The sequence below is a fragment of the Dermacentor variabilis genome, chromosome 1 (genome assembly GCF_050947875.1).
Source record: "Dermacentor variabilis isolate Ectoservices chromosome 1, ASM5094787v1, whole genome shotgun sequence".
NCBI lineage: Eukaryota > Metazoa > Arthropoda > Arachnida > Ixodida > Ixodidae > Dermacentor > Dermacentor variabilis.
Genome location: NC_134568.1, coordinates 18617980 through 18645622, shown reverse-complemented (window position 1 = coordinate 18645622; position 27643 = coordinate 18617980). Strand labels below are relative to the sequence as shown.

Genomic DNA, 27643 nt, shown 5'->3' with positions numbered 1-27643 from the left:
GCGCCTGCAGACATTTACAACGCCGACGAGACCGGGCTATTCTACGAGATGTTGCCGGCTAGGACGCTCGACTTCAAGGGGCAGCGCTGTCACGGCGGCAAACACAGCAAAAAACGCATCACAGTGCTGCTTTGCACAAACATGGATGGCTCGGACAAGCGTCCGCCGTTAGTCATAGGCAAAAGTGCCAAGCCGCGCTGTTTTAAGGGAACTCGTAGCCTACCTGTGCAGTACAAGGCGAACAACAAGTCATGGATGACCCGCGCTATTTTCACCGAGTGGATGATGGCATTCGACCGCGACATGAAGCGGCAGGGCCGTAAAGTTTGCTTGCTTTTGGACAATTGTTCAGCGCATCACTCCGACGAAGTCAAGCTCACTAACACGGAGCTGAGGTTTTTCCCTCCCAATTGCACGTCTGTCTTACAGCCTCTCGATCAGGGCGTGATTCTTAGCCTGAAGCGCGCTTACCGCGGGAGGTTAATTCAGCGGCTGCTTTTTAACACTGAAACCGGCCGAGACACGAAGGTGGACTTGTACGTGGCACTGCAGATTATGTCTGCTGCCTGGAGCACACTGGGGCGCTCAGTAATTGTGAACTGTTTCAGGCACGCCGGATTTGCCGAAGGTCGACCCGTACACTCTGCTGGCCTAACACCAGGCGTTACAGACGACGACGAAGAGGCGTCACCGGCTCCGGGGATCGCGGCCGCCTGGAAAACGCTGGGAGAAATAGGAACCGTGCCGCCTAATCTCGAGCTCGACGAATACATCGGCGCTGACGCTTGTGTTGTTGTTCACGAAGATGTGAGTGATGAGCAGATCATAAAAGCTGCCCGGAATGATAAGGACTCTTCCGATGAAGACGACGACGACGTACAGGAAGCGCCGGCTGCGGCAACCGCCGTACAGGTGATGGACGCTTTTGATGTCATCAGGAATTTCGTTGCTGTCCGAGACGACGATGTTGCAATGGGTTTGCTGACCGAGTGCGAAAATCGCGTGACGGCGTTGCTCGCCGTGAAGCGTAAGCAAACCAAGCTTACAGATTTTTGGCATTAAACGCCTTTGCTGCTGCTTGGGCAATTCTTTCTGCGTTTCACGTCAAATTTTTGCGATAACGAAGTTCCGCGAGAACGAATTTTTTTTCGTGCACCGTGAATTTCGTTATAGCGGGATTCAACTGTACACAAATGCAATGACAGCAGTGTCAGCAGTGTAAACTCATTCAGTAATTTTTCAAATAGGGACAAGGCCACAAATACCCGAATTACCAGGCACATCTAAAATCTAATTTCAGCAGTAAAATGAATTCTCGTCTTCTGCAACAGCAGCACGACAAAAAATAGAAGCTTTAGCTGTTTTTTACTTAATTGAAACTATCTCCACTTGACATTCATGATGGTTGAAGTAGCAATGATGAATATTTCGCCTTGACAGCACACAGCCCTATTTCGCACATTCACTTTGCTGCTTTATACCCACAGGCAAGCTTATGCTGTTCCAACCAAGTAAAAGGACAGAAAATCGAACTGCACTCTTCAGCTTCAAGCCTAAGACTCTGGCATTAGCCTTACATTATGAATTATTGAGGACAATACACAAGTCAATATGTGCTAGGCTTAACCTTGAAGCAGTGGACACCACGCATGCCGCTATTTTAGAATTACTCAGTACAATCTACTGGCACCAAAACCATCAGCATACTTTCTTATATACTTAAGGGGGGACACGGCCCTTGAAAACTGAAAAATCGTGAGAGTCGATTTTTGAAAACCATATTTTTGGGTTGTATGTCTCAAACTACCTGTTCTGTAATTATCAGCACCTAATTCAACCGTAAAGCACCAAAAACAACGCCACTTTTGAGGCCACCGCGGCCCACAAAACACGCGCAAATGCCGAAATGAAGTCAAACTTCGCATGCACGTTATTCCCGGCCCATGTGGCCTGCCCGCGCCATCTTGGTGTCGCTTTGACCGTGAATTCTTTGTCTCTGTTTTGCCGCCTTGCAAAATGGAATTCTCGGCACGGTTGAGGCACTATTGGCGTTTTTCCGCGATGTGATGCGGAGCACTGATTGGCCGGAGCAGCGCGTTCAAATCCCGCGGGCTAAAGCTCACGTACCATTGGCTGCTGCGTGGGCGGCGGCGGCGGCGGCTGCTCAAATCCCGCGGGCTAAAGAGCACCTGTCATTGGCTGCTGCGCGGGCGAGGCGGCTGCTCCCTTTGATGCCGCGCCCGCCGCGCTCGCTCAGTCAGCCTCAACGTGAGCTTGCGAGCTTAAACAAGAGCTTGCAAGCTGCTCGTCGCCTTGCGCTATCTTTTAGATTTGCTCAGCTTTTTTTTTTTTTTTTTTTTCTCGCTAGTTCGCTGCACGCGATGCCGGCAAAGCCCAAGACAGTGCAGATGTTCGGTGCACGGGAGCGTGATATGCGTCTTGTGCGAGCATCGCACTTCTGATCTTCCGCAGCGAGTGCCGACTGCGTAGACACTTTTCAGCGGTGGAACTGTGCTTTTGGCTGTCGCCAGTCAAAAATACGACACACTGAGTGTGCCTGGAGCCGCAAGAGCTAATTAGAAGCTCCGCAGGAGCTTTCTAATAAAAAAACACGTGTTCAACTTTAAGGCCTGTTTTCTTGGAATGGATTTTTTCGCTAGTAGTGGTGCTGGGGAAGGCGATATCTCAAGAACCGCTCTTCAGATTTGTATGCAGTTTTTTTTTTTTTTTAATTCTGTTCCTGAATGACTTTGCCAGGGGGTAACAGGATTCATTTTTTTAGAGCTGGTGCAGTTAATTTATAATAAGCAATTAATTTTTGATGAATGTGGTCATTACTGGCTACATCAAATTCAAAGTTGTCTTAAAATTTTTTGGAGGGGAAATTAAAGAAAAGGGCTTTGTAGCCCCCTGGGATATCTATCAAGGGATCATAGTGAATTTCAGCTTCCTACGATGTCCTGGCATTTCTCCAGGCTCTTCCTCAGACATATACATGAATCACCTAGTTAGACCTAAATAACTCTGGAACTAATAAACATATCTTCACGAAACTTTGCAGTTCCTCATAGTTCGGTGGTGTGAACGTACCCTGAAAGTCATCTGGATATCTTAAAAAATAAAAAAGTTCGGTCTCCAGGGTAGGCTCCTCCCCTTAAATACAACTTCCTACTCACTTTACATATACTGTACAAAGCATCAACCATGGTAACTCCCACAGAAGGAGCCACCCTTCTCATTGCTCTGCACTTTGCTGTAGCACAGGATTCCTTGCCCTCAAGGCCAACAAGAACCAATGGCCTGGGGTACGAGACTGTGCAAGCTGCAAATGCACGACACTAAATAGCACGAGTTGTATGTAGAACCGAATCTGCCTTACAGATCAGTTGAGGGGGGACACTGCTATTGAAATAATGTTTGCCAGATTTTTCATCGAAAATAAACTTTGAAGATATTTGTGCCGACTTCAATTATATAGTTAGTTTTGGCTTGCGCTATCTTTTAGATTATTTTCTCAGCTTTTCTTTATTTTTTAGCTAGTTCTTTGCTGCACGCGATGCCGGCAAAGCCCAAGACAGTGCAGATGTTCGGTGCGCGGGAGCGTGATATGGATGTCTTATTCAGCATCAAACTTCCGATCTTCCGCAGCGAGTGCTGACTGAGTAGACTCTTTTCAGAGACGGAACTGTGCTGTCGGCTGTCACCAGTCGAAAATCCGACACATTGAGTGTGTCTGGAGCCACAAGAGCTAATTAGAAGCTCCGCAGGAGCTTTCTAATAAAAGAACATGTGTTCAACTTTAAGGCCTGTTTTCCCGGAATGGATCTTTTCGCTAGCAGTGGTGCTGGCGAAGGCAATATCTCAAGAACCGCTCGTTAGTTTTGTATGCCGGTTTTTTTTATTTTGTTAATGAATGGCTTTGCCAAGGGGTAACAGGCTTTTTTTTTTTTTGAAAGCTGGTGCAGTTAATTTATAATAAGCAAATATTTTTGATAAATGTGGTCACTACTGGCTACATCAAATTCAAAGTTGTCTTAAAGTTTTTTGGTGGTTAAAGTAAAGGGCTCTGTAGCCCCCTGGGATATCTATCAAGGGACGATCACAGTGCATTTCAGCATCCTACGATGTCCTGGCATTTCTCCAGGCTCTTCCTCAGGACCACCTAGTTAGACCTCAGTAACTCTGGAACTAGTAAATATCTTCATGAAACTTTGCAGTTCCTCATCATTCGGTGGTGTGAACGTAATCTGAAAGTTTCATCGGGATATCCTAAAAAATAAAAAAGTTCGGTCTCCAGGGTAGCCTCCCCCCTTAACATGCCAAGATGATAGGCCTATAGTAAGCAAAGCGAGCACTAGTTATCTACTCACCTTTACCAATGACCAAGCCACACTTGTTGGCAGGCACAGTGTACTGAACCTCGTGAACGTCGTCTCCACCAGGGCCACGGCCCCGACCGCCACGACCCATGCCAGGGCCTCCTGGTGGCCCAAACCCACCATCAAAGCCCCCTCTACCTCGACCCCTTCCACGGCCCATGTTTTGCTGGTCTCTTGCCTGCAGGTGAACAAAAAAAATTAAAAAATAAAGATTACACTTGTGCACAGGTGTAGGTCTTGCACAGAGAAGTCGCTCAACACTGCAGAAAATCAAGACCATGCTGTAGGACCAGACACACAATTTCATCTTGCGGCAAGAGAGACAGAAGGGGAGAGGCAGGGAGGTTTACCAGAAGGGAAGATCCGGTTTGCTACCCTATGCTTGGGTAGAAAGAGAAAACGCGCACATATACACAGTCTGGCACTGCATACAGTAGCACAGCACAGTAGCACTTGTAAACATTAGTTCAGGCTGCAGAACTTAAATTTGGAGTAAATAATAGTTAATTAGTTTGTGGGAAGAACTGCTAAATGGACTAGTGCAGGTATGCAGCCCGCACTACCAAGGTTACGAACGAAAAAGCCCACCAGTCAATGGAAGAAATGGGCCTGCATAAATTACCACTGTTCTTGCAAGAACAGAAGTATACTTCTCCAGACAGTACATCCATCTCACTTTACATATGACCAATTGAGTTATGTAAAACAGATGCTTTAATGCCCGAGAAAATGCTATAGGAGCCTACGGGTCAAGCACAATACTTCTCAAGCTGATACAAAGCATCGGATAAAAGATTAGTGCAATGGCATGTTGAGAACTCAGGGTCCTAAATGGAACCCATTTGACGGGTCTATAACGGTAGGATCAGTCCACAAGCATGAAAAATACTTCTGTACATGCTGGCAGAATCAATGCTGTAAATAGATGGGGTAACAGCTTAAATAGGATTTGGAGCAACTTTTACAGCAGGTTATGGGAAAAAAACACCATTTTGAAGCACAAAATTCCAAATTAGGAACAGACAAATTTTGCAGAAACCATGGCGAATGATTGTCAATGTAACAAAAAGCCCTAACAAGTGGCAAAGCAAGCCCTAGTTTACGATTTGTAATACCCATTTATTAGAAACCACTTCGATATTGAAGTTCCAGCATATATGCCGCGACTGACGTATTAAAAAAAATATCGAGGTGTACCGTTGTACAGCTGTATTAAACACTAGATGTGCACTCGCAACCACCACGTGCACCTTTGAACATGCCAGTCTTGGCAGAAATTTCTAAAAATGACAAACAGCTTATAGCATGCCAATCACAAACACCTCCTCGAAATTGAAATGTTTGCCCGTGTTTACTACACGTTTCAGAGCAACTTCAGGTAGGTTGGAGTTGGCTATGTTTGCACAAGTGTTCCTAAGTGACCTACGATGATTCAGTTATCACAGCTTAACTTTTATTACAATGCCAGGAAATGAAGATTCAATGCATGCATCGGCTATTTTCATCTGTCTGTCGCAATAGCACGACTGGTTGAGATTCAGACTGACAAGGTCACAAGCAAGCAAATGTACACACAGTAACACACAAACTGTGGCCACATTCTCAAACCATCCCATTCAAGGATGCTTTCACTTTGATGGCACCGAATGCGTAGCCGGGCAACAGACGGTGTCCGTTGCACTGTGCCAAGAATGCCACCACTCGTAAGACGTTAATGAGTTGAGTGCTAGTTGTGCAGAAGTGAATGCTGCCCGGAAAGAGATTATCCACAAATATGTCACCTTTTCCAGCCACTTGTGAAATGGGTCCCTTTTCTCTGCTAAATTCCAATATTTCGAACCACGCCTTGTAGGCAAATATGAATCCTTCAGAGGCCGAGCCGTTTTAGTATGTTGTGTTTCACAGCACGTTCACATTTTAACAGCATGTTTCCCAATTATTACGTATATTTTTCTTCTCACGGTCCCAGGAAAAACGCATTAGAGGGGTTCTCTGTATTTGGGTGCACCAGTGAAGCGTCTAATCCCAAGACGCTGTAGACTACAGCATAAATTCTATGCCTTGCCACATGGGGAGAAAACAAAATTCATGTCACACTCTAGCATTATTTAACCATTAATTGCTTTACCGTTTAATTTACCAATTAAGTTAACCCATTGTGCACACACACTGGACACCCAACAACTGTGGGAAACACGACCACTTGCCAAGCAGAAAGCACACATAAGCTGCGGAACCTAGGAATTAAAACACCACCTTCCAATATATACAATAACTTGCCTACATTCCAACAGATACATTTGGATTCATGGTGCATGAACGTACTACCGAATTTGAACATCTCTGCCTTGCAAAGGCCAAATCAATTCCCACAATCGAAATGCTGTACAATTTCCACCATGCAATCAAAAGAAAGCCTTCCCACACCCTATCATCAAGTATCAAATTATAACTATGACCCAGTTTGCCACTCAGTGCTTATGTAGCACTAGGAAACTGCAAAGTCACTATGAATTCTGTAACTTGTACGTGTGCAACATCTTGATACAAGAGCAAAACTGTGAATATTGAATTACGTTCCGCAAAGCAAAATAGCTGTTCACAAAGGGCCCGTTTCGAATGGCACTACTGAGGTTTAAGACCATTATACATGGTCCACAGCATCTTGGCAGCCATTACAACACCGTCAAACCTAAACAACCATATCTATGAGCTTACGAAAAACTATGCATCATAAGAAGCCAACAAACACTCACACCATACATGCACATATATGCATCAATGAGATCAGTGTTCTGAAATGGCAATGACAGTGCACACAATTGTGTGAACAAATGCTGTGGCTTTAGCATGTGAACATATTGTACATGCAAGGCATTACAAGTTATGCTGCACTGCTAGGTAGTCAACTTCCATTCAGTGAATATTGTAGTTGTGATACAGACTAAAGCAGAAAACGTGGCTACACTATTCTAAGAAAGACTTATTCTGAATTTTTATGAGCACCAGTTAAATTACACCAGATAATATTGCAAGCTGGTTAATTAGCAATAATGGTCATACAAAGGGCACCTACTTTCGTTTTCACTATGATGCCTACATCAATAACTTTCCAAATCAACCAACCTATTAACAATACGAAAAGTGTCTTACATAACTAGCAAAGACAACACCAAGAAGGCACTCTAGTGCAAGAGTTAGAAAAACTACTGAAGATATTCAAAAAATTGAAATTATATATTCATTGAATTCAATGACATCTGAAACCAATTCTCAACATACCATATGGGTAAAAGTAATGGAAGTTGACTAAACATTCACAGAGAATTAGCATAGCAAAGAACCACATATGTTACCAAGGCCTCCCACTTTCACACAGCAATAGACAATCTGCCAGAATGAGGTGTTAGTCAAGTGCACCATGTCCAGGTAAATAAACACTGGCACTGCCTTGGATAATGATCCAACACACTGCAAGCAAGTTCGTACTACTGAACAGACACCTGTTAGAAACTTAAGCACTGTGCATAATATGCCAGCGTCGGGTCCATGTGACAAGTGCATGCAAAGAGAACAAAAAAGTTGGTAAAAAAACGAGTGGACAATTCATGCGCCTGACAGCCAAGGTACACACAATGCATGCCAAAGCAAAGCACACAACACCAACCACTCAAAAGCCCTCCCACACTGCCCCTCTTCTACCAGAATCATGAACTGTCCACAGGCAAACATAAGACCACCATGCAAAGGCATGCATTCAAACAAAGCCAAATGAAGGTACTGTCCAATGCAAAAATCATGCACCCTTAAACGGCATGCATAACAGCCAACATACTATAATCCATTCGACTGCTACAGTATTAGGGGAAGTGTACTGTCTAGAGGTGCTACAAGAATTGTTTAACTAAACAAAGAAAAACCAATATTAAAGGGTACTATAACAAGTACATCAATGTTTATTTAAAAATATGTTTTTACTTTGGGGACCAGTAGCAGGTTTAGAAAAACTTGCTGCACAGCAGCAGTGCAAATACGGCAGGGTCTTGCTCGAAGTTGCCCAGCAGCCAACACTAGTGGCCAGGGTTACGCACTACACGTTGGTGCTTCACTTTTTCACAATGGTGCCTCCTAAAGTCTTCATGAAGCTGCCACAGCCTTTGAGGTTCCAAAAACGGAGGCAACTTTCAGTACTTAACAAAAGTGCACCCTTCACCAAGCGCTCTCCCCTCCCCCAAGAACAGGCCTCCGTTGAGAGAGAAAAATAGAATGCCCACGGCGAAAGGCTCGACTCACGAAAGGTGGCGGAAATCCAAATTGTCTGTGCGGAGCGAATCCGCTGCGGTTCTGTGGCGGACAGAAACGAACAACACACACAGAGGCAGAGGCACACAATTAGAGGAAGGCGCCACCACCGTATTTGCACCGCACTGCAGCCCCCTACAATTGCACGCTTCTCTGGTCAGTCAACGTCCCCCTCACACTGCCACATACGACAGAATTGTGGAAGCTACTCGCTACACATGCTCTAGCACACAGCAACACAAGGCAAAGCTTCAGCACATCACACAGACTGATCACAGTCGAGAACCACTGCAACGGACACCTCTACAACGAAATGGCCTGTATAGGAATAATTGCACCCTGGTTCTCTTGTGAGCGGTGCATGACCTCTACAACTAAGTGAACTGTATAAGGAATCATTTTGGAGGCCCCAAGCATTCTGTCATAAAGGCGTTAAACCGTGTAGCCGTCCCAGAAATTTGCCTGGCCCACTGATAACCACACCAGACCTCCATGCCCGCCGGCGCAAAATCTGACCACACCCTGCTCTGCATTGTGCATTTAGGCTCCTATGCGTGTAACTTCCAAAACACCACATCCGTCCATACAAAATGCACGTACCATAAACAATTACAAAAATGAAAAGATATGGAAGCAACACTGAACTGTCAGTGGCTGTGCAGTTACGCAAAGAATTGCATATAGAACCACTGCTGGATTTTGGCTGTCGGTGTTAATGTAAATTAAGACAGTTGATAGAAATTTCTGTAATTGTATACTTAATTTGAGTTTATGGCCGAAACCTGAAATACCGCGAGCATTAACAAAAATGGCAACACTCATCCTTCCCACTAACCCCAATTCTGCCGTCATTATTGAGCTGCACACCACACTCGACAAATGCCACCACACTGGCCTTAGTGCCCTCTTGTGCATCCAGCATTGGCCACAATCTGTGGGACGAGACACCACTATCAGTGTGTTAAATTTCGGGGTTTAAGGGGGGAGGAGGGGATCAGAAAACTTTTTTGTTCCTTGACAGAAAGGGCTGAAATTTGGCACACACACTGCAAATTGCAATAAAACGACAAATCTAAAATTTCATTAGGATATCTTAATTAGTTTTTGTTTTATAAGAATTTATAAGTTCCTTGCTTGTGGAAAGCCTGGCACAGTAACGAAACATGATAGGGAGCAGGAAATACTTTGTATGTTTGCACAGATGTCTAATCTACATCAAGACACTGTTCGATTTTTTTTTAAAGCGCTAATAATTTTTTGCTCAACATAACATGCACATGACTGCTTCACTGCATGGAGCCATGTAGTATTTGTGAAATAATTAAATAATGGAAAGATAAAGAAACATTTCAAGACTGTCTAAGTACAGCACAGCTTGTGGATCACAGCAAAACAAACTGGGCCAAAATCTGTCGAGCCATTGTTGTGCTACGCTTTCCACGAGCGAGGTGATTGACAAAAAAAATGCAATTGAGAAAACTGGCAGCAAAGTTTTAGCAGCACTGCAAATTTATTCAAAAGCACCAGGGCTGTAATATTTTGAATCATTGCTGTCAGCCATCTTCTTACACCTTTGTCTCATTGTTTGGTGGGCTTTGGATGCCTTCTTCAGGCGTTCTTTATCCTTTTCTTGTGCCGTCTGGAGTAGTGCATGACCACCATTTTCACTGCCAGACCGAGCCTGGTATCGCAGTGTACACCCACAGAACGCTGTTGGCATCTTGGGCACAGAGTTTTAGCGATCAAAGAGTTCATCGCGGAAACAGGCATAATAATGAACTCAGTCACAAGGGGCCGAAATTTGTTCTTGGCATTGCTGCTTCCGCTCAGTCGCGGACACTGCGCGAAGGGAGTCGCGAACGCTGCATGCCTGCGCTTCTGCAGTCACCGCTGGCACAAAACGCGGCTCGAGGCGTGTCTGAATCGTGCGACAATTCGTCTGGTGAGCCTTGAGTCACCATACAGTATGTAGCTCGTCGACGGTTTGGGCTCACTCCGTGTCCCTGTCGCACGATGCATCGGAAACGCACACCGTCTCTGTCGGCGATGGAGACCTTCGACCCGCGTCGCCTCCAACAACGCTATCTCGGTTGCTGACTCACGCGGCCGTACGCACAGGTGCGAGTCTCCGTTGGCACGTCTTCCGGTGGCTTGTTTATCAGTGTCGATGTTACAGGGCGATTGTCGGCTTCGCTGCTGGAACCGCACGGTGCAAGATAACGCGGCACGTTATCCGCGTGTTCAGTCGGGTTCTGCGCTTCTCCCGCTGGCCGCCGTCTTTTTCTCGCCGTAGGAGGCTTGCGTTTCCGTTTTCCGAAGGCATGCTTCATTTAAAAGTTCTTTTCGAACGAGCGACGATCCATCACTGACCTGGGAGCTTTCATAAATCCGAATTCTGCGAGTGTCAAACGAAGAAACACGCCGGCATGGTTTTCAAAGCAGACAACTGCGGTCCGCTGTGGTTGCCAGCTTGCCGGCTGCTGCAGCAGCAACCAATGGCGAGACGCCTTTCAGTACGGCAACCAATCGGAGGCCCGCTTTCATCGCAGGGCCCGTGTGACCGCCTCTAGCAGACCCGCGCTTCTTTTGTGTTTGTGTGTTTGTTACAAGATGGCGACGACCGAAGAATTCAGAAAGGGAATGGCGAAACTTCGAGCTTTCGAACGATACCAAGATGGCGGCGTTCGGTGGCGGGAAAGACGAGTTAGGGCTCCGCGAACTGCGGTGATTTTACGCGATTTAAAGCTGTTTTCTCGCCCTACGAACTCATAAATTAATTTTTTTCTGGCACTTTCAGTGCGTTTTCAGTTAAACCATTTTGATACAATGTAGATTAGGCATTGCAGATACCGAAACGCGTCGTTGCCAAAAATCAATCTTTTTTATGATTTTCGCGATCTGATCCCCGCGTCCCCCCTTAACCTTCAAGTCCTGAAATTACACAGCGAGTTATAAGCAACATTACTATTTTGACCTGGACCGAACATGCAACTAAATCTAAGTACACAAGTGTTTCTTAGATTTCGCCCCATTAAGCAAAGTCCTGGTTTTTAAAATGTCGGAAATATTTTTGGATTCTACAGCAACTAATGCCCTATTTTGGAAATTTTGAACTTCTTGGGTATTTCAATTGAAATAGCATTTTGTCAGGCTGGTTAGCTTAATATTTACTGATGAACTGCAAAAATAAGTCTCCTCGCTGTGCAGCTGGTGCTGAAGTCTCCAATTGCAGCCTTCTTGGCCACTATCGCCTTTCTTTGCGACTGGCTGTTCATGCTCACCGACTTTCTCGAAAGACACACCATCTGAGCCGCACCAACACACAATCTTATAGACTGTTTGTTAAGCACACATGATGGCAGGGTACCACCCGATTGGCCGAGCAGTGTTACTCTGCTGCACAGTTGGGTGTACGCCATTTTATCTTGGCGCAGCCACTACCACACTAAGCACAATGGACAGCAGCTGTGTGCCCTGCACAGCACAAGTTTTGCAACCACATCGGCTAAAACAGAGAAACAAGACCACAGAATATGTATGCTCTGGCAATGGAACGAGAACAGAACTTTCTTATAGAATGCACAGGCACCACGTACCTTCCATGCAACGCAACAATGTTAACCACTGCACGTTTGAAGGCAGTGAGAGCATTGCTAGTGATTGCAAACTGAAAGATATAGAAGGACGAAGTAAATAGGAGCAAGGTGAACAGAGGAATGACGTTGCCATTCAGCTTGTGTGTGCAGCTTACGAGGAGACATCAGTGCAAGACTGGGAATCAGTGCTAAGTGACTAACAAGCATCGGGCATCCCGGCTTCACGCGTACATGGCAGGTGTGTGAAGCCCACCACTAGTTTGCGACACATAATTGATAAGGATCAGCATTATTTTGTGGGATCGGCAGTGTGTCCACTGAAAATAGGCAATGGGCCTTGAAAAAGCAGCACATGGATTCAGACAGTCAATAAGACTATAGGTCTAATATGCAAATTCCTTTTTACATCTTATCACAATTTTTTTTTTTAGTTTTTTGAAATGATTGCTTTCGACCATGCTGATAATTTGCTGCAGAGGCATATCTGGACTTGGGTTAGCAGTGCCAGAACCAGATTTAATTCTCAGAGTCAAAATGTGTAATTTCAACATTTTTGCTGCTCCTTCATTGTGCTGTAAAAGCAGCACTGGCCTCCTTATGAATTCTAGTATCAATTCACGATATCATAACTCTCTGAGAAATAGTTATTGATTGAGCAACGAATACAGGGCAATTATTCATCTAGGTAACTACTTTAATATAATTGGATGTTTAAATGTGGCAGTAGAAACTGAAGCCTGTGTAGTTTATGAAAGTTGGTAAAGAAATAAAATACTTCCATAACCCATGGACCCCCATTAAAATGTGGCCACCATGCCAGCGCAACCTCATGCTCAATAGCAGATTACCTTAGTCATTGAGCCACTACAACAGATCAATAAAAGAAGCTTTCACTGTAATGGCTTAGTAGTGTTTTATTGTTAGCAACATCGAAGATTGTTCTATACGTCGTTGAAAAAAATGTATACGTTGCCCCTGTGGAAGGAATACCGTATTTACTCAATTCAAACGCACACAGATTTTTCGTGACCAACATAAAAAAAATGTTGGTCCCGCATCTTCGTAGCGCTCTTTTCATCAACTATGCAAAACCAACTCGCCCACATCAAGCTTCTGCTGAAAACCTCGATTGTAACACACACCCGTTTTCCATGACAAAAGAAAGAGAGTACAATACCGCGCACCTTCTGCTTCCATATAGGAATAGAATTTTCTCTCATTTGGAAAAAACAAATTTATTCCCAATACACTAAAGTTGGGATGAATAAAAACAAATGGAAGCGGCGTACCTTGCCGCAAAGATTTTCACTGCGCTGGTCCGAGTCGCGTGGGCCAACAGATATCGTTCCACGTCGCTATCGGACAACTCCTTATCGCTATCAACAGACCAAGGCCTTTCATTCATCCTCGGTGCCATCCATGGCAATCGAAATCCCGCACTATTTAAGGGGGGACCTGAGCCTCGAGCAATACCATAATTGATATTGCTACTAGAGGAATGAAATTTGTGGGTGAAAAATATTTTATACAATTTTTCCTGTTCCCATGTTTTGGGATTGGAAGTAAATGTTTTGCAGTAAGAAACGTAAATGTTATGTGAAAATATTCCTGAACACTGAAGGAGTGCAGTAAGCATTGTCTAGTGTTTCTACCTCTGTTCTATCCAAAGTTAGAAAAGTTCAAATTTGCAATTTGACATGCGATATATATGTTTACATTCCTCAAAATTTCTATATGTCAAGGTGCAGAAATGTGTTATAGACTTACTGCACTCCCTGGGAGCCTAACTATCAGATAAAGTAAAAATTTTTCAAATTCGATGATTAGGCAAGTAACTATGCCTCCCAGAAAATTGCTGATTACCAAAATAAAGTGTGTCGAGAAAAGTGAAAAAACAAAACTTGCCACCATGTGAAAAAAAGCATTTTACTCTCCTGGATGCATGAAATTGTCATAGCCAATGGCTCAGAAGGCTCTAGGGGAATAATCTGGATGGGGATTTCCTCGCTGCCTCTGCTTTGCAGCTGCTTGAAAAGCTGCCGAGGACATTCGCTTTCTCTCCACACTAGCAACGCGACGACAGTCCTTTTTCTTTTTTTCACCAATATTAATTAAACTTTCCAACCTTACTAAGATTCTTGTGATGATTTCGAATATGTCATTCACTTTCTAATAGGCCATTTACTTCTCAAGATAAATTAAATTCATTGTTCATCATTTGCAGAAACCAAGAGAAGAATACCCGCGCTACAAAAATTCATAGTAGGGAACACAATATTCACTGTTCCAAATGCGAGTTCCCTACTGTCTGATCTAAAGCAGAACTGAAAAATTTTAAAGCGCAAGTTCCAATATCTGATCCTACCATTGTGTAATTTGCACACTCGGCTACAAATAATCCACAACAAACATTATGGCTCTACCTGTCTTGAAGGCAGAGATATCACTGCTGCAAATCAGCAAGTCAAAAATCTGTGTTTTGAGAAAACAAGAAATACATTCACTTTTAATCAAAAGTGCAGAAATAATTTTGCACTACCTCGCTGTGAAAGTGGCTAAAAGCCACCAGGAATGTAGTCGCTCTGACCACAGCCACCCAAATGTGTGAAAAACATAGTTTAGCGTCGTTTGCCAATTCCCAGTGGCTTGCATCGCGCGCAGCAAGGTCACTGTACAAGTGGGTCGAGCTCCACACGATACCACAGCAGCACGCGCACGTGATAACGATATTTATGGCGAGGCCATATTCCCGTTCGCTTTTGCCTACTGCAACGCTACCGCCACACACCTTGCACTTGACAAACGACATCAGTGCGTTCACGGAGTCCTACTGACGATAGCATCGACTGGTGCGGCTGTAACGCCGTCGGCGCAAATGAGCAAATCCAACTTTCGCTTTATCGCTGGCGTTGACGTAAGAACTTGGAAGCACTTTTGAGCATTCATTTCCCTCTGCAGCAAATCCGCACGCTGCAACATTGCAGTGTCACGCCGAACGCGGTTGCTGTCTGGAACACACTCTGAGCTGGCTAGGCCTACTTCGGCATCAGTTACGGTTGGCAGCGGACGATGCGAACGATTATGAATGTTCTCCAAAGGAATGGAATGCTTTTGGAAGTTGTAAGCTCATCGCTTCTTTCTGCCATAGTTGGGCCTCGTGGCGAACTTCCCCGGTGGATCGGTCATCGTTGCGCATTTGCCACAAACCTACGAGACGCGCCGTCACGTCGCCTGCGGAATGGAGCAGACAGGAACCTCACGCAGCCAGCCAGAGCATGCGTTTGGGATCGCGCGTTTGGACTTTTCTTTCTTACCGGATTTTACCGTCACCGGCAAGCCGGCGGAGTCTTTTTTTGGCGGGAAACTGAAGAAGAAAGGCTCCTCTTTCCAAAGAGATCAAAATGGCTGCGATCGCACAGGCACATAGGAAAACAGCTACGCGCCGCGATAAAAAGCGTTTTTGCGCAGAATTCAGCTCACAGTGATGTCATCAATTGATATTGCGGGCAAAATACTCTTCCGCAAAGTGTGAAACTTGGTGAATTAAAGGAACAGTACCTGGAGGTACTGAAAATGGTATTTTCAAAAAAATCGATTTTTTCGCCTCGAGACATGTCACCGCCCCCGCCCCCCCCTAACCACAGAGAGGAACAAATGCCAGCAGAAGTACAATCTTCACATTTGGCAGCTTGGGTGCAGTTGGTGCCTTGTTGATAAATTAAGCTATTGCCATTCATAGCCAATAGCATCCTTCAATAGTTTCAGTGTCGAGGAGGCACTGGCAACATAACAAATGCAGTGCTCTTTCAGTTTGTCTTCACAGCATATGGTCACGCGGGCGGAGTCTGAAATATAGAATGGTGCACCTTAAAAGAGTCCAAAATGTCAAGTCGTTTACACGAATCTAACAAGTGGCAGTGCATGGAAGCTGTTCAAACAACCAACCACATCCAAAGTATAATTCGGAGATTGTATTCGCTGTATTTAAGGGGGGAGGCTACCCTGGAGACCGAACTTTCTTATTTTTTAAGATATCCAGATGAAACTTTCAGGGTACGTTCACACCACTGAACTATGAGGAACTGCAAAGTTTCATGAAGATATGTTTATTAGTTCCAGAGTTATTGAGGTCTAACTAGGTGATTCATGTATATGCCTGAGGAAGAGCCTGGAGAAATGCCAGGACATCGTAGGAAGCTGAAATTCACTGTGATGATCCCTTGATAGATATCCCAGGGGGCTAAAGAGCCCTTTTCTTTAATTTCCCCTCCAAAAATTTTTAAGACAACTTTGAATTTGATGTAGCCAGTAATGACCACATCCATCAAAAATTAATTGCTTATTATAAATTAACTGCACCAGCTTTCAAAAAAAGAAGCCTGTTACCCCCTGGCAAAGTCATTCAGGAACAGAATAAAAAAAACGGCATACAAATCTGAAGAGCGGTTCTTGAGATATCGCCTTCCCCAGCACCACTACTAGCGAAAAAATCCATTCCGAGAAAACAGGCCTTAAAGTTGAACACATGTGTTTCTTTATTAGAAAGCTCCTGCGGAGCTTCTAATTAGCTCTTGCGGCTCCAGGCACACTCAGTGTGTCGGATTTTCGACTGGCGACAGCCGAAAGCACAGTTCCGCCGCTGAAAAGCGTCTACGCAGTCGGCACTCGCTGCGAGAGATAGGAAGTTCGATGCTCGTACAAGACGCATATCGCGCTCCCGTGCACCGAACATCTGCACTGTCTTGGGCTTTGCCGGCATCGCGTGCAGCGAAGAACTAGCGAAAAAAGAAAAGCTGAACAAATAATCTAAAAGATAGCGCAAGGCGATGAGCAGCGCGCAAGCTCATGTTGAGGCCGACAGAGCAAGGGGCAACAACGACGCGAGCGCGGCAACAAAGGGAGCAGCCGCCGCCGCCCGCGCAGCAGCCAATGGCAGGCGCGCTTTAGCCCGCGAGATTTGAGCAGCAGCCGCTGCCCGCGCAGCAGCCAATGGCAGGCGTGCCTTAGCCCGCGAGATTTGAATGCACTGCTCCGGCCAATCAGCGCTCCGCATCACATCGCAGGAAAACGCCAATAGCGTCTCAACCGCGCCGACGATGCCATTTTGCAAGGCGGCAAAATATAGACAAAGAATCCACGGTCAAAACGACACCAAGATGGCGCGGGCAGGCCGCATGGGCCGGGAATGGCGCGCCCGCGAAGTTTGACTTCATTTCGGCATTTGCGCGTTTTTTGGGCCGCGGTGGCCTCAAAAGTAGCGTTATTTTTGGTACTTTACGGTTGAATTAGGTGCTGATAATTACAGAACAGGTAGTTTATGAGACATACAAACCAAAAATATGGTTTTTCAAAAATCGACTTTTTCGCTATTTTTCGGTTTTCAAGGGCCGCGTCCCCCCTTAATCTATAGTTCACTTGGAACAATATCAAAAAGAGCAAAACCAATCTGGAATGCCCTAAAAAGAAAAGCTGTCGAACATACCTCTGTGGCTGCAAACCGAATTTCACTTATGCTATAGAAAAATAGAACATTTAGTTGTACCTCGCATGTCTCGCACATCTCGCATGAAACAGCATTTCAGGAGTTAGGAGCGCTGAATTAAAATCTGCAGTTTCAGGTTTACAACCATGGTGTGAATCACGTTCAGCCACGGCACAAGCACTCGCAGTAATCCATTAGCATGCATGAAATAAGTGAGCAAGTGTCGCCTCAGTCTGTCAAGGCCATCTCTTTACAGAATGAGGCAGCACTACCTGCACTCAGAAACTCCTCCATCGAAGCAATACCCGTTTTATTGTCAGTAGCAACATACTCCCAAAGCTCGGTAATGCCTGCAACTTCCACAGTGCTGTTTCACTGTCATGCGGGGTTTCAGTTGGGCACCCAAAACCCTCCTTTACGAGTTGTTTACAGTGGAAAACGGTCCCTAACTTGTTTATGTTGACCAGTATTGCCACTGGTTCTCCCGCCTTCATGATTGCGGCACGGCCAGTTTTAAGAATCATGAATACGGTGCTTCATGAATACGGTGCTCGTGCTTCTTCCGACTGCAAGCAATAGTTCATGCCTGAACATCGCCATCTTTTACCAACTGGGCTGGACGTGTACTGCACACATCTACAGTTGAGTGCCTCTAATACATGACCTGTATACCGATTTTATTGTGAGCAGGTGGCACCTTTCGATTCTTGTCTGCACTTGTGGGCACGCAACTAATTGCGAGCGAGAACGATAGTAGCCACGTTACTTCTGACATGTTAGAAGTGTACCCTATCCATACGCTGAAGCTTCTGACACAGCTAAGATATTCGCCCACACATAGCACAAGCATGCCGTATTAAGACAGTAGTGAAGACAAATGCCGCAGTTTCCGCAGCATACCCGCCATGGGTTTGTCACTGGCAGCTAAGCGCGCCCATCCGTTTCTGTCCCCTCAAAGTGGTCATGGCTACGTTATTGCCGCAAACTTGCCGATAGTAACAATATTATTCATTACTGACATAGAAGGAACTGTTTCAAGGCGCGTAATGTACTCATGAGAAGAAAAATGCACGTTCGGCTTGCTTCGCCGGCCGCCATTTTTGTGTTGGTGTCCCCTGCACTGTTACAGCGGCAGCTGCCTATTCGTTGACCTGTTGTCATCCCACAGCAAACGCGGGATGAAAAAAGTTTCCTTTTCGCGGGAAATTTAACCCGCGTAAAATCGCACCCCTGAATTTCCGTCAATTTTTTTACAAAAAGGTGCGATCATTATGCAAGTAAATACGGTAGCTCGATAGGCCTTGTGCAGCAGCTCAACGCCCCGTCTAAGTAAGCTGCTGACTTGGGTCAAATTCTTGGGTCATCCTGGGCCAAAACCAGCTTGGCACATGTCGACAGCTCGTGTTCCAACAATTTGTGCAACGCTTTGCAGTTTGTAATGTCAACTACAATTGAGTGACAAATTTTTCACTAAATTCAGATTGCAAGTTTTTGCAAGCAGTACATTTTTTTAAAGGTTATGAACAAGGTACTACTATACTCATGCAGAACACCTTAGTCTAGCCTCAACGATAATAAATCCAGTACAAAAGTTACTTGAATTGAAATGTGCAAAACCAACATGTAGCTAACACTTAAGTTCGACGGCCATGTGTGAATGTATGCTGCATTCTGAAGTGTTTGCAGCAGCTACGCATGCTTAGAGAAGCAATGTGGGGAAGCAATGTAGTATACATTGTCGGCATTTTCCAGTGTGAAAGTTGGCCGAAATTATGTACACTCAATCACAGCCATAGTGTGATCTAGCTCCATCTACACCATTTCTTTGAAGTCATTACTGGGCTACCAAGGTACCTCGTTTCTTGTTACAAAGCCTTGCACGGCACCAGAGATAAGCCATCCCTCACAGTCACACCCTCCACTCACCAGGACACTCTGGATGAGCTCGCCAATGAACGAGGCAGCGTGGTGCACTTGGTCAGGACCGCCAGTGAGCAGACAGACGCGGTCAGGGGCATTGTCATCTTGTGGCTGCTGAAACTGGACACGGGCCCCAGTCTCCTGCTGGATGCGTTTGATCATGTCCCCCTGCTTGCCAATCACCACGCCTACTGCCTGCTTGGGCACCAGAACTTCTTGGGAAGCACCGCCAGGGCCTCCTCCGCCAGGACCACCTCCAGGGGGCCCACCATATTCGCCACCGCCGCCTCCACCGCCGCCACCACCACCACCACCGGGTCCACCAGGGCCTCCCCCACCATAGCCACGACGGACATTCTGAGGAACCGCCAGAACGAAATAGCCAGGACATTTAAAATCCTCCTGTTCACTGATTATGCTGGCTCCTGCCCATTCTGAAGTATGTGCAATAAAAAGATTCAGCCCCAAACAAACTGGCAAATTCAATATTCAGGGAGACATGGCAATTCTCGCTAACTATCCTCAGATCTTTATGCTCAGAAATATTAAGAAGAAATACATTATAATTATTTAGCGCGTTTTTGAAAACTGGACAAGGAAGTGCAGTTTCACAGCAGACAACTTTTCCAATTATGCAGCATTGCCATCTTAGTACAGCTGTAAACAGTAGATTGATCCTTCAGATAGCTGCAGCGCCATATTTCTTCATGCGAAAAAAGGCGAGCAAAAGGAACGCTACACAAGCCTCAACATTGGCTACTGCAGTGAAGTGGCACACAAGGAATGCTTTTACTAGTCGACACAGATGTCACCATTGAAACGCTTGTTTCAAACCTATTTGGGCAGTGGGAAGTTGAGGGTCCTTACAGAACATTACTCAAAATGAAAGGACAATTCAAATATTTCAAGGATGCCGAAGCCCAAAATTCATGAATGGTAAACAAACCGTAACTGTGCACAACTGGAAACTTGTGAAATCTCCTTCGCCTTAGACACAATTTAACAGCTGCAGAGTTGTACAGATGCTTCAAGCTCTACAGGTGGTTTTTCAAAGTTTAGCTTCCCTTTGTAATGATTTCAATCGCTTCCTAACATGATAGTTAGTGGTGTCCAGCCTCAGTCAAAGATACTGTGTTAAAGCCAAATGGATGAAGTTACTTTCTGCCAGGCATTACCAGAGCCTAAGGCTTGAAAATGGAGCCATACTGGCTGTAGTGTGTATGAATTAGCAATACAACAAAATGGCGACCTGGCTTCATGAAAATAACAAAGCCTGAAATACAATTTCTGAGGTTCAATTTGGGGTCGCTGTCTGTGTGGATGTTACTATTACTGTATTTACTCGAATCTAAACCAGCCCCAATTCTAAGCCGACCCCCGAATGTCCGAGGCCAGAAAAACCTTGCCTCGAGTGTAGGCCATACAAAAAAGTGTCGACAGCATTTACAAAGTGATAACACCATTTATTTAATATGAACATGCAAAGCTCACTACATTACTGCCGCTAGCCTCGTCCCTATAGCCCAGAACGACATGTAAGCTTGCAGATGCGAGCAAGCTCGCGTCCGCACACCCATGCATGCGCAGACAGTACGGCATTGCACTCGTTAAACACTGCACGATTTCGGCGAACAGCAGTTATTGCACGACTACTTTCATCGCTGTGATCTCCTCATTGCAGCACACGCAAAAGCGTCTCCCGTTGCCCCTTCGAACGATGGACGTTTTTCTCAGCGATGTTGAAACAACTGCGCTGTCCAGCTGCTGTGCGAACGCTAGTGGCAATAATAAAATGTGAAGGAAATCAATGAGTGACTCGACAGACGACAGTGCACTATGCGTGAGCATCGGGGTCGGTGTCAAGGACAGGTCATTGCCAATCTTGTCGCCCCCGTTGCACAACGCCGTCTGTCACGGCATTGATCACCCCAATCTCTTTGCATAGCTAGGCAGCACTATCTGCATTCAAAAACATCGAAGCACCACCTGTTTTGTCGTTGCTCAGTAGTGTCACCGGCTGGCCCCCGATTGTGGCAGTCATGATTGTAGCACTTCTGTGTGAACTCGCACTTTGGGCCTTGCAAAATTTGCAGCTTTGTTTCAAGCAATACACAATCGCACTTTGTTAGCGGTGCCTTCTATCAACAGGGCTGTCCACTGCTGCTTTCGTGGCGCTGCGAGGGGGGCGAACTTCATGCTCAACAGCAGATTGCCTTGGTCATTAAGCCACCACAACGGATCAATAATCGTTCGCTGAGAGGGGGGGCGAAGGGTGGGCGCCGCTGCGCTTCACGCTTTTTTTTTGCTCTCCTCGCGCCTAGCCCGATCGCGAGCAACGCGGACACGGGGCGGCTGGCGCCACCTCAATGCACTATCATAATATGCTATCATGAGGTAAAATCAAAAGTGATAACGAGATCATATCAAAAGTGCTATCATAAGGAGTAAATACAGTAGTTATGACAAGATGACCTATATTGGGGCTGCTAATGTAAGCACATGTGGCACAGGGTTTTAGTGTGCCCCGCAATACTTTCAGGCTGAGCACACAGACCATGCCCTGTGGCTGCAAATGCTGTACCTTCCCTTGTCAGGGAACAGGGAAAGCACACCACTGATCCCTAAAGATGGAAAGGGGGGGGGGCACATCTGGAGGGACAATGCTCCTGCATGGAAAGTTAGAGAAAAGCTGAGACTTACTTCCAGCTCCTTTTCTGTGATGAGGTCCAGCACAAGGCGCTTGGCGTACTGTAACGGAGTACAAAGACACTCTAGAGGGCACAACTCTTGGTATGCACGTGGCAATGAAAGCTAGTTTCAATATTTATGAAACTAATTTAATAAAATTTGGTGGGTAAATCATGTATTAAGCTGATATCACATCTGATACTTTTGTGCTATCTGTTATAGCTTTTAATTTACGACAGCTGACATCCTCTGTATTGTGACACCAAGGGAGGAAGCGATCCTCGAAAACACGAAAAATCGCCATTTTTGAAAAACAATATTTTGGGTTGTATGTCTCAAACTACCTGTTCTTTAATTATCAGCACCTAATTCAACCACGAAGTAAAAAGAAGCGCTACTTTTGAGGCCACCGCGGGGCACAAAACATGCGCGAATGCCAAAATGAAGTCAAACTTCGCGCGCGCGCCATTTCCGGCTCTAAGGCCTGCCTGCTCCATCTTGGTGTCGTTTTGACCATGCATTTTTTGTTTTGCCGCCTTCTTCCAGCAACGTACACATCACAGCGCATTTCTCCGGACGGGGAGGTCAGCACAAGTGCTGGAGGCGACGGACCACGCGCAACCAGAGCCTACGACAACGGGAGTGCACACGATAGCTTCGCTGGCAATGTGAAAGCTCTTGTGGCCACGTACTCTGTAGGAATTGGTTACGAGCAGTTGGTCAGATTTTCTGCAGTTGTCGGATTGCAAAAGTTAATGCATCACAAATCTTTTGCTGCCATCACCCGGATAGTTGATGATGCGGCAATGAATGCTATCGCCGAAAATCTTGCGCGAGCCAGACAATTCACAGCGAGTGACGCGGGCGGGGACGAAATTGCCGTCATGTATGACGGTACGTGGCACGAACGAGGCCATAAAGCCACAATGGTATTGGAACTGTTGTGTCCCTTGACACTGGACTTGTCCAAGTCCTGTCCAATTTTTGCCTAGCCTGCAGTCAGCATAACGCCCGGCCAGATGAAGAGGAAATCTGGCAAGCATTTCATGGCCCAGTGTGTGAGCAAAATGCTCATTGTTCATCTCGTGCAATGGAAGCGGAAGCCGCCATACGGATATGGCAAGGGAGCCAGACCAAGGACACACCATTGTACTTCAAGAAATTCCTCAGCGAGGGAGACTCCAAAGCCTACACCGCAGTTGTAGATGCAGATGTCTATGGTGGTGCTGTAGATATTGAAAAGAAAACCTGCACCAATCGTGTGGCGAAGTGCCTGGGAACTGCTCTTCGCAAGCTAAAAGAGCCACTGCCAAGAGGGGAGAAGCTAAATGATCCAGTGATCACACCCACCAATAAAATGAAGCGTACCTCGCTGCAAGACTTTGCTGGGTGGGTGAAAGATCCATGGCGCATGATCCCGTCTGTCATGGTTCGCAAGGCCTTTAAAGCACTGTGGCTTTCCAAACTTCCCACCATAAGCATGGGCAGCCTCTCGGAGCCGTCCTTGTTAGCACAGAATAGTGCCGTCACACGCTCTTTACTACGCTTGCCACCATGACAGCTGTCACCCTTAAACGCAAGGGTTTGCCCGGGTTGCATATGTTAAACAATACCGCTCTCATTGGCGCAGAAAACGTCGCACTGCTTGTATGCAGCAATCATCTCCGGCAGCGACTACATCCACTCGTTCACCGTCGAAACGTCCACGAAAGTGCTTTCTCCGCAAGAGCGGCTGTACACCATCCTGTTTCGTTTTTTAAAGCGATCCAGCCAGCCGTTCGATGCTACAGCCTACACAACTCGAAACCTCCGCTGAACGCTGGTCACTAGGATTACAGCAAAGAACACATGCGACAAACCTAGGCCTCTCTGCGCTACCTTGCAGCGATCTGCTGCTGAAAAACGAAGCGAAACGCTTCCCCAACGCGACCCCGCCGAGAAGAGAGGGAGAAAGTGATTGTGGAGAAGAAAAGGAAAGAGACTGAACGAGGAAAGAGACCCGTGGCACTTTTCTTTCGTCCACCATTCCGTCCCAGCCTGGGACGGAACGGTGGACCAGGGGATGTATAACCGGGGTTCCACTGTACATTGGTGTCCTTGCCTTTCACCCCCAACAAAATGCAGCCGCCCTGGCCGGGATTTGATCTCGCGACCTCGCGCTTAGCAGCGCAACACCAAAAGCAACTACGCTACCACGGCAGGTTTTGCAATACGAGCAGTAAAATCATTTGCAATGCTCGAGAAAGCCAGTTGCATGTCTGGATGGGTACTATCTAACTCCCTTCATGGGGCACGAATGGGGCCCTTGGGGCGTCAGCGAAATCCTCCAGCTCATTATTATAGCACTTGATCAACACCTCCCAGCTCTGAAATGCTGCTGGAAAGTTATGGATAAGTGCAGAGAACAGGTAAGTGGCAGAATACCAGTTTTGAAATTATACTTGAGTAAACTGCAGTCACTCTATAGTAGAACCTCACGATACGATCCTATATCGAACAATTTCCCTGTGCCAACATTCATGATCGAGAATGCAAAAACATGACCCAATACATATTACCGATTAATATGCTCCCAGAAAACAATCTTTGAAGTTTAGTACAGTCGAATCTCATTAATTCGAACATGCTTAATTCTCAACGTTCGGTTTATTCAAACTGACGCTGTGGTCCCGCCATAGTTATGTGAATTCTAATGGGTGAAAACAGCCAACAATTCAAATGCACAAATATTTGTGACAGTTAATTCAAACAGTATTGCATTCAGAGAATGCTCTCAACATGGACCCCACCATAGAGGAAGCGCTTAGTCACGTCACATTCAGTAGCACGAGCGATGTCCAATTTTTTTTTTCTATGCTGAGCACCCGGTGTCTTTTTTATCCTAGGTTCGACAGGACGCGATTCCTTGGTTGCACGACGCCATAACGCTCTCTGGAACGGCGCCGAAATAATGATGTTAATGTGGCTTTACGCGCAAGCGTACAGGGCGCTTGGAGGCCGTTGTTCCTATATCTGAGGCTTTTTGTTCTGCCAGGTCGCCCGATGGAGACGACACATCGCCGTGTTTGAGCGACGAAAAGTGGAAACACTACGTGTTAAGCGATGCGTACACAATAAGCTGGTACGGTTTATGCAGATACAAAACACAGCATGTTCAATGGCCGCTGAATCGCGGATTTGCTTTTACTACACTTAAAAGTTAAACTACTGTTTAAGCGGGTACGGTTTAACGAGGTTTTACTGTAGTATGGGCTTTGATAACGTTTGATGACGATTTTTTTTATCAGGCTTATATATGTATATTTAGCAGGCCCTATATCGAACTGACAGGCTTTTTTTTTTAAAGTTCGATATGACTGGGTTTGACTGTAGAACACTTCTGAAGATGGGTTTAACAGCTGTATTCTGTACAACTAAAAATTATCACAAAAGAACAGCCTTACTCACCTCGCATTTGCTCTTTTCGCCGGTTATGCGGAGGGGCTTGTCCATCATAGACTGCTGGGGGCCATCTTGGATCATCACCATCTTCACATTGGCTCGCTCCTGCACAGGGCGGCCATGTTTTTATCGTACTCTCATTTTTCAGTATTTGTGGCTAGTGATTGCATGCTGTACGACACAGGCAGTGAAAATTTGAAGTAGCATGAGGAACACTGCAATGTTTAGTACAGAAAACTTTCCATACACTACAAGTATGTTAAGCCACACTGCACTCTACATAATGCAAAAAAGCTGGATTACAGAATTATGGAGATGACACTTCCGAGCTTAGCTTTTTAGAGCTTAAAGCTGCGGCCCTTTTCAGTTCACAATGCACAATCTGCATTAAGAATTTTACAGCTGGCATTTTGCTTGTAAAGTGTGTGCTAAGGGCACTTTATGCCCATAGGAGACGCTTCCAATTTGCTGCGCTTCTGTACCAGATCCTAACATGCTACAGCTCACAGGCAAGCTGCAGGTCGCAGTTAAGTTTGGTAGCTGAGCAGCCTGCTTTTTGCATCCTTGTTTCACCTTCAGAGATGGAGCACTGCAGAAGGCTCAAGTGGACGCACTTCGAGCAGTCCCAAAGACTGTTGGGCTGCTCCACCCATCTAACAGAGAGCTCCTGGGGAGCAATTCAGCGACACTGCATAATGTTCAAGTGCTAGCATCATACCTGCAGCCCCCGGATGGTCTCGCCGCCCTTGCCGATGACCAGGCCCACCCGGGGCCCCGGCACCATGAGTTCCACTACGACGTGGCCATCATTTAGCTGGCTTGGATCCCCTCCACGGCTTATTATTTGGTTGATCATTTCTTTTGCCTTCCTGCATAAAGACACACCAGCAATGACTTGGCTGTTAGACACCACCATCTGCCTACATTTCTTAACATGGCTATAAGCTAGCCACAAGCAATCTACAACTTCGCAAAGCCAGAACAAAAAAACAATATAAGCCTGGACTCTCAGAATCTTGAGTTGGAAGTTTACAAAACATCTATTTGCACTAATGGCTCTAAACACAGAAGAGATCCATTACCTCCCTATCCTTTGTATCTCGCAGATAACAGGCATACATTTGCAAGCGTGCATTATCACTTTGGGTGATACTTTAAGGGGGGACCCTGCAGTTCAAAACTTTTCAGTCTTGGATCGATTTTGATAAAATTCGCGAAGTTTATTTCAATGTGCTAGATTTAAGGGGGGACGCGGGGATCAAACTCTGGGAAAGCGACCCAAAAATCAGTTTTTAGAAAGTTGCAGATTACTAATCTTTGACCCCTTTTCTATAAGTTTTCCAAGTATTTCCGCTGAAAACGACTGCTAAGTACCATAAATAAATATATACATAAGGCAATACAGCGAAAATTTCGTGAAAATCGGTGGAAAAGTCTCGGTTTTCGAGCGTCCCTAGCTCCGGAACGGCAGTACGCGGCGCGGCCATGCTGGTACCGTTGAAAAGCGTGCCTCTTCGCCTTTTGACTCCTATTTCATTTCCTGATAGAGAGAAGAGCAAGCATAAAGAAACAAAAAGTCTGAAGGTCGCGGAGCTGCTTGTCCGGCCGCCGATTGGCTTGCTCCGTCACGTGCGATCTATGAGCCGCCCCATTGGCTGGGTCTGGAAGCGAGCTGCTGCGGCGTGTGCTTCTCCCGTTTCTTCGCGCGCTGGCTGCTGCCCCTTTGTTTACGTGCTGGATATCCAAGGTACGCCGCGGCTTCATCTCTTTATTCGGACTTGAGTTTTTTTTATTTCATTTTGTGGTTTCGAGCATGACTGGGCGGACGTGGACGA

At 45.9% G+C, this 27643-nt stretch overlaps 1 protein-coding gene across 4 annotated transcripts in view; it reads right to left on the bottom strand.

Annotated features, from left to right (window-relative positions):
* Positions 1–27643, bottom strand: part of Psi (P-element somatic inhibitor) — a 69428-nt gene that overhangs the window by 27828 nt on the left and 13957 nt on the right. For 3 of the 4 annotated variants that reach the window (XM_075685240.1, XM_075685256.1, XM_075685247.1), the window contains exons 7-12: positions 26527–26677; positions 25815–25913; positions 22380–22427; positions 19686–20036; positions 8673–8723; positions 4371–4557 (exon numbers count right to left, since the gene is read on the bottom strand). In XM_075685240.1, the coding sequence (XP_075541355.1) occupies positions 4371–4557; positions 8673–8723; positions 19686–20036; positions 22380–22427; positions 25815–25913; positions 26527–26677 (887 nt within the window). The remainder of the gene's footprint in view (positions 1–4370; positions 4558–8672; positions 8724–19685; positions 20037–22379; positions 22428–25814; positions 25914–26526; positions 26678–27643) is intronic. The other variant, XM_075685264.1, reaches the window with a different exon arrangement.